The 8,126-nt window shown below is 37.7% G+C and overlaps 1 protein-coding gene across 2 annotated transcripts in view; it reads left to right on the top strand.

Moving 5' to 3' along the window:
- The window catches only part of LOC116680212 (solute carrier organic anion transporter family member 1C1), a 32,564-nt gene that overhangs the window by 16,612 nt on the left and 7,826 nt on the right, over positions 1–8,126 (top strand). For both annotated transcript variants that reach the window (XM_032509438.1, XM_032509439.1), the window contains 9 exons: positions 764–896; positions 1,465–1,586; positions 1,665–1,811; positions 3,209–3,307; positions 4,512–4,760; positions 5,569–5,733; positions 6,475–6,670; positions 7,034–7,199; positions 7,812–7,984. In XM_032509438.1, coding sequence (XP_032365329.1) covers positions 764–896; positions 1,465–1,586; positions 1,665–1,811; positions 3,209–3,307; positions 4,512–4,760; positions 5,569–5,733; positions 6,475–6,670; positions 7,034–7,199; positions 7,812–7,984 — 1,450 coding nt within the window. The remainder of the gene's footprint in view (positions 1–763; positions 897–1,464; positions 1,587–1,664; positions 1,812–3,208; positions 3,308–4,511; positions 4,761–5,568; positions 5,734–6,474; positions 6,671–7,033; positions 7,200–7,811; positions 7,985–8,126) is intronic.

Raw genomic sequence — 8,126 nt, 5'->3', positions numbered from 1 at the left:
ACACACACACACACACACACACACACACACACACACACACACACAAAGAGACAAACAGCTGAAGGATTGCTCGAGGGTTTGACGTCATCCCTTTAAATTATCTTCCACTGTACAATATAAAAAGGTCAGGCAGCATGCCTTTCAAGACCAGTTTTCCACATGGTCTTTATAATGTAGTTTCCATGTCACCGATAATAGACAAAATCCACTAAAATGATGATAATAGAGATGTAGCCATGTTACCACTCATCATTGTTTAATTGTTATGCCATGGAACATGTTCCCTGCTACATGGCGTAGATAATAATAATCTCCTGGAGCATGAAGATAATGCATCATTAGAACACAACTTCATCTGCCTTTAAACTACAGATGTACACAACATTCTCGTTGTCAGTTATTATCTAATACTTTTCACATAAAATTAAATGCAGAAGTCATCATATAGTAATGAAATGTAACTGTAATATGTAATGGATATTATACTGGCCAAGACATTGGAAAATAGCAGTTTTAGTTAATCGTTTTCCAGATCTTTTTTTTTTTTTTTAAAGCTTTTCCTTTGTACTTATTTTCCTACAGAGAACTAGTAAAAGAAGACATATATGTTTACAGATTATTTTTTTAGACATAGTGAGACACATCTATATTAGCCACAGTGTCACTAAAAGCTGTACAAGTCAAATATAAGCAAAATATTTATCCTGTGGAGATGTACAGTAGAAATCTAAATCCCTGATATCTGGCTGCCTTCTCCTCCCAGGTAACCTGTTGGTGATAGCTTTCGTCAGTTACTTTGGGGCCAAGCTCCATCGGCCAAAGATCATCGCAGTGGGTTGTGTACTGATGTCCATTGGCACCTTCATCATCGCTCTGCCTCACTTCATCATTGGACGGTGAGTTAAAAAGAGCCACTGTTTGACTTCAACTATAAAATCAATTTCAGATACTAATTAAACACATTTAATGAAACATTGGAATGTGTTATACAAGTAAGGCTTGGGATTTCAACACATAACAGCTGCACATGAAGCTACTTGGCACATTTGCCGATCTGTGGCAATTTTGATTTGTTGTTGATTTGATATACAGCTGTGTAGAAATTGCTTCATACAAATTGCAACAACTTTAAAATCTGTGCCAAACATTAAGTTACCAAATCATGTCCATAACAAGACTCATTATATACTGTATCACTAACCAATTAGATATTCTCCTTGACACCAACATCCAATACTTATGATGCACAACAATAAATGTTTAAGCACACTATCATTCCAAAGGATTTGTTTCAAAACAACAGGAAAACTTTGTCTCATGCTATTTTCCGTTTTACTGCTTTTGTATGTCCTTACTGACATGGTTACTTACTTACACAGATTGTATCCTATAATCAAGGACATTATTATTTATTTTCTGTATCCTGTATTTTAATTTATTGTTCAATTTGTGTTTTGTTTAAAGCTATGAATTTGAAACATCAGTGCGGTGGGTAGTGAACTCAACGCTTAACCCCTCTCCTTGTCCGTTGGGCTCTCCAGCAGACCTGACCCAACACGGTAAACTGTCTCAAGTGCCAGCAACAGGTGACCCCTTACTCATGCGCATACTCACACTAGTGTAGACAAGTGAAAATGTTTGATCACACTCATCTTTTCCTCCAGGTTGTGAAGGCGACTCCAACCTGTCAATGTGGATTTATGTGCTCCTGGGAAATGTTTTGCGGGGGATAGGAGAGACACCTGTTCAGCCACTTGGGATCTCCTATATAGATGATTATGCTAGTGAGGAAAATGCTGCGCTTTATGTTGGTAAGAAACACCTCACTCAGTGGTAGAGCTACATGTGAAAAAGTAAACACACTTTGGAATTGATGATATTCCATGCACATGATCTACAAAATGTAATTTCTAAAATTCCCCAAAAAATAAGTAGTATTCAGTGGTTCTGTATAGACACACCTTGACATTAATTAATTATTATTAAAAAACACTATTTTATCCCATGCAACTTCATCCTAGACTGTACAATGCTGTCCTTATACTGTATGTCGTTCATTAAGTTATTTGTAAATTGACCAAGATATACACACTCTGTATTTACATTTAAAAAGGTCTCACTTGATGCCTTAAAGGAAAATGCCACCATTTAGTGGAAATGGGGCGTCGTGAATACGCAGGCCACAAGAAGTAATTAGGTTGTTGTTCTTTTTTTGTTGGCTCACTTTCACTCACAACATGCCATCCGGAAATATAGGATTCCATTCACTACGCCAAACTAACTAGCGGCAGCGCTGCCGGTGTTGCACCGAATTAAAACAATGCATGCATTGAGACAAAAAGTGCGTTGGCCCACATATCTACAGCTAGAGGAGACTGTGATAAACCTATTTCAACAAACAGTGGCATGCTCCTTTAAGATATTTCACTATAGTTTTGTAGGCAAAGCATATGTCCCATGTCCATCTGCACCCTGCTGAAACATCCAAGTCAAAATGAAGACCCCAAATAAAAAGGAACCCAAGGAGTTAAATTAGTGTCACATTAATTGTTTTATTAGTATGAGACCATCATCCCAATACTCAATCAAATACTACAAACTTATTAACAGTAAGTTTGCAAAAGGTCTTGCTGCTACTCAAGGACTAAAAAGCTTTAAGCTTTAAAAATGCAGAATAATGTTTGGAGTTCACAAAACTGTCAGCAAAGATGCTTTTTGGTAGTAAACATCCACGTCTCAAATAAGCTCTGCAATCAAAGAGAAAAAGTTAATATGCATTTGCATAATAACGCTCATGGCATTAAATGATAATTAAAATTTGAAGCCCTCACATGAAGCAGCAAATTACTGCATCTCACAATAATACCATGCTTGCTGAAAGCTTTGCCATGTGCAGTCGTGTTTTGCTCACATATGAGGAGGCGTTAAATCCTTTTAGTGTTCTACAATAGCAGATGAGCATTACTGAAGAACATGCTTACTAAGCAAGTCTTTTCCAAACAAATTAGGCCTTAAAGCAGGTTTAAAGCATGTATATGAATATACAGTAAGTGCATATGTATGTATTCTGTAAATCAGTATGTATGTACAATGTGTGGTAAAATGTTTGTGTAGCTATTATCTACAGTGTATCAGCTGTAAATACAGACAGCTGGAGTCCTAACCAGTTTGTGTGCTTTGTGTCTTTTTGGGTGTGTTTATCCCCTAGGCTGTGTGCAGACCATTTCAGTGGTTGGACCTGTGTTTGGCTACCTGTTAGGCTCCCTTTGTGCCAAAATATATGTGGACATCGGATTAGTAAAAATGGGTAAGTTTAAACATGAGTACATGTCTAAGTATTTAAAGGCCAGCCCATTATTTGAATTTTGAGTCTGTCTAGACACAGTTAATGTCATCAACCCCTCATCCTAGACTCACAAAGAGCTCATGTGAACAGATTTGGAAATCATTTGTTTTTTCTTACATCATCAAGGAAGCTGACCTCCTTGGCAACTCTAAAACCTATAAGTCGGCCATGACTCAGATATTAAAAGAAAAAAAACACTAGATACAATTAAAGTCCAAAAATGTAAAGTTGGTCTTTTTCATGAAAGACAGTAGGGACCGAAGAAAAAGAACAGGTGGAATAAAAATAAATGATGGCTGAAAAGGGTTTCAGGGTAGTGGTACTGTGCTGCCTCCCTGTCATAACTTTCTGGGACACTTTAATAGAACAAAGGCAGGTAATGTTATTAATGAACCCTGTACTTTTCCTACCATTACAAATCAAAATGTCTGCTCTGAAAAAATACCTTTTCATTCATAAAACTAAGGAATGATATTATCATACGCATACCAGGCAGTAAATGTATGGCTCACAGACTCAGAACAGGTGTACAGGATTAGCATCAATTAGCTAATGAACAAGACATGGTGAGGGATAAGAAGGACAAAGCCCTGCGATAGGCTACAATCAGATAGAGTGCCGGAGAGGTAGAGGGTGAACAAAAGAAAAATAGCACAGTGACAGAAAAGAACTGAGGAGAGTGAAGAAAAACAGAGGTAAAGAATGATAAAGCAAGTCAGATGAGAAGACCAGTTAATAAACCAATGATAAAACATTCCCTGAATGATAAAAAAAATAGGTTTATTAAAAAATAGCTTACCAAAGACATCAATTCTTTCATAAAGGATGACTATTTTTACTTATTGACTGCTCTAACGTCCATGTCAGGATTTTCCAGTCAGAAATGAAAGCGATCAAAATGATGGCTACAAGTTAGATGTTAGATGTTGTTAATTGAAATTGAAATTGAAATTGAATTGAAATAGGGCTGTTCTGATGATCTCTGTTGTGCCTGATTTGCAGCTCTATCTTTGCATTCTTCTATTTGGTTATCCTGTCAATAGAGGGGTTTTGCTAGGCTTTAGAAAGCCTTAAAAAGACAGAAAATGGACCCACTAAACCATGTTTAACCATAGGTGTATCACCGAGCATTTATTACATCTGATCATTTGTACCCCCAACACAGAAACTATCACCATCACCCCAGCAGATGCCCGCTGGGTGGGTGCCTGGTGGTTGGGCTACCTCATAGCTGGGGTCATCACCCTACTCTCTGCCATCCCATTCTGGTTCCTGCCCCGCTCTCTGCCAATACCTGAGCCCCAGGGCCCAGAAAAATGCACACCAGAGCAGGCACGCTGTATTAAAGATCCTCATCTTTTGAAGCACAAGTATCCTGCAGACGAAAATACTACTTTCATAGAGATGGCCAAAGGTAAGGATGGATTTAGAGGTTTGTAGTCATTCATAAATAAAGTGTAAAATTGTCATACTTGTCAGAGGAAAACTATGTTAACTGGATCTGTAAAAAAACAAAAAAAACATCTGAATCAGATGATAGAATAAATGTTCAGCACTTCAGATTCCATCTAGGGTCACTCTGTTCATAAATATTGATGGGTTGAATATTTTATAATTGTAAAGCCCCTACATGTAGAGATGAATGAGTTGTAGAATGAAATGGCTGAAAACACATAGACTGCACCATTTTTCACGTTGATTGGCAAATTTTCTATACAGAAAAATGTAACATTGCTGTAATCGCATCAAAAATCTACAGATAGGGCCTTTAAAATTAAGAAATAATTGCAAAGCCAAAAAAAAAGAAGGTAATATCTGGCATTGTTCATATCCACATTTACCCACAAGACGTTTTCTCCGCTGCCTTTGTTCGCCCATTGCCAAGTTTGTTTGTTCTTTGTTGTCAATCAGCGGAATAGTGTGAAACCAGCTGCAGGATGTGAATTGTGTGTCGCCCACGTGCTTGTGTGCACAATACAAACAAAATGAGACCCACACATACAAACATTGCTCCATAGCTTTCCTAGTGCCCATAAACTCCACAGATTACCATTAAATTTAAAGGCACTGTAACTGGGATAGTGTTTTCATTGACACTGACAATGCTGTCCTGCTGTCACAAGGAGTCAGTTAGTAGTCACTATTACATAGAAATATTGCATATTAAAACATTGTCAGATAGGTGTCTTTCAACTCAGTCCCTTTTTTTTAACCCTCTACAGACTTTATTCCAACCCTACGAACTCTGCTGGGAAACCCTGTGTATTTGATATACCTGTGTGTGACAATCATCCAACTGAACTCTCTCATCGGCATGGTCACCTACAAGCCTAAGTACATTGAGCAGCACTTCAGGCAGTCTGCCTCAAAGGCCAACTTCCTCATGGGTAGGGTACATGTTCAAAGGACAAGCTCTTGGATAGGCCTAGTTAATTCAAATGAATTCTACTTTCGAGAATGTACGTAACATATACTGTAAAACTTGCACATTTAGCATGTTTACATTTCCAAATTCCTGGGGTTTCTTCTTTTCATAAATCATCAAGTGTATCTAAGTTTATCTACTCTATAGTTAATCTTTGGTATTTTGCCTTTGCTGAATGAAGCAGATGAAGACCTTTGGAGAAGGGATATTGTTAAAGAATGGAGAACTGGGCAGGGTTCTAATTCAGCCTACTAACCACCAAAGCTGCAGAGACAAAAGCTTTGTGGATATGAAAAGTGCTTTGCATATTAAATAAAATGTATAATGAAGTTAATAACATAAGATGAAAGTCTCTATGTATATATGGTCTTCTTAAAGGAGATGCCTGCACTGACTAGATTGGCTGCATATGAAAGAGAATGCAAAATTAGTGAGCAGAGCAAATGACGTGGAGATAAAAGACCATGTCTTCACATTGATGTTATATGAAAGTATAAGGGAAGCGACTCTTTTTTGATCAAGGCGCCCCCTTTTCTTTTTTTCTCCCTCTTGGTATAAGCAAGTGTGAAACATGATAGCCGAGCTTTAATAAAATATTAAATCCTATTTTCCTTCTTTGTTAAAATCCAGATTTATCCTTTAAAGCAACATTTAATTTCACTCTATATTGATGTTGTGTTTTTGCGGTCTCTCTTAATCTTAGGTATGATCAATATCCCAGCTGTGGCACTGGGGATGTTTTCTGGAGGTCTACTGATGAAGAGGCTGAAGCTGAACATTATGGGAGCAGCCAGGTTTGCCTTTGGAACATCTCTGATTGGCTACATCCTGTCACTGTTCTTCTTTGCAATGAGCTGTGAGAATGCGAAGGTAGCGGGGGTGACACTTTCCTACAACAGGTGAGGTGAATTGCTTGATTTTCTGATGTACAACAGTGACAGAATCTAGGTTCAAGTAATGTGTGTAAAAGTTAAACTAAGAGTGAGAATGTGGCCTAATGTCTAGCTGGGATTGGCAACAAATGGGCATTAGTTTCCATTGGGGTCAACTGTCTTTTGTTGTGGCATCATGCATCAACAATGTGTAACAGTCTCTGCAAGTAATGTTGCTTCGGACAACTGCATTTATCTTATTGGATTGCTAAGCATTTTACGTTTTTTTTGTAAAGAGCACTATTACACATTCTATTATATACTGGTATTTAATTTCACAATGAATAATTTCCTCTCATGTGTACTTTTCTCTCACTCCCTTCCTTCCAGCATGGATAGGATATCTTATGATAAACACACATTGTTCACAGCATGCAACTCAGACTGTTTTTGTTCAGCAAGTGACTGGGACCCAGTCTGTGGAGAGAATGGCATCACATATGTTTCTCCCTGTCTTGCGGGTTGCACCAGCTCTTCTGGCTCAGGGAAAAACACAGTAAGTCGACAAGGTATAAGATATACTACACACGCATAATTAATTTCTGGTATTAAATACCATAGTATTGTATAGGCTGCAGAGCACAACTTTGGCCGGTTCACAATATGCCTAAATCTCAATGTTATGTGTAGTCAAATACACTGTTATTGCCATGAAGTTTTATTGAACGGACGTTAATGTTGCTGAATGATCCAGGGGCTATCACCAATTATTATTCTATATTGGGCAGTATTTAAAAAACTGAAACAGTGCCCATTAAAAAAAGTCCATAACTGAAAAGGTTATACACATACCACCCTATTGTTTGTGCTTGCACATTTATTTATTCTCCACTTAATATAGTTTTAAAGTTGTCATCAGATTTTCTTTAATTTTCTTATTCATTAGATCCCATGATAAATTGGTAGATTATATTAGTGCTATCATAAGAAATCATGTTTTTTTTACTATGCCTGGTTTTCTTTTGTTGATTATCTGCTATTGCAGTGATTTTGGTGATCTACAGCCCCATACTGTATATGAGTGATTGTGTTTATACAGTATGTATTGCTGTGTTGATGTGTCTAAGCCCTACTGGTTACATGCGTGTGAATATGCATGTCTCTCCAGGTCTTCTCTAACTGTAGCTGTGTCGGTGTGGCTGGTAACTTTACGGCCAGTACCGGTCAGTGCCCCCATAAGGACGACTGTGACAGGATGTTCCCGTACTTTTTGGCTCTCTCCGTCATCACTTCCTTTATCATCTCCCTTGGGGGTACACCGGGCTACATGTTTCTCATTAGGTCAGATTTTAACTTAAAAATTACCATGGCTCACGCTGCTACAAAGGGTCATATGAGCTTTATTGCCATCATGTACTGTACTTTAGTTTACTTTTGGTCAGATTTCCTTGCAAGTGTTTTATATATATATATATATATATAT

The sequence above is a fragment of the Etheostoma spectabile genome, chromosome 3 (genome assembly GCF_008692095.1).
Source record: "Etheostoma spectabile isolate EspeVRDwgs_2016 chromosome 3, UIUC_Espe_1.0, whole genome shotgun sequence".
NCBI lineage: Eukaryota > Metazoa > Chordata > Actinopteri > Perciformes > Percidae > Etheostoma > Etheostoma spectabile.
The sequence above is the reverse complement of the archived record's forward strand: the minus strand, read 5'-3'. Positions and strand labels throughout refer to the sequence as shown.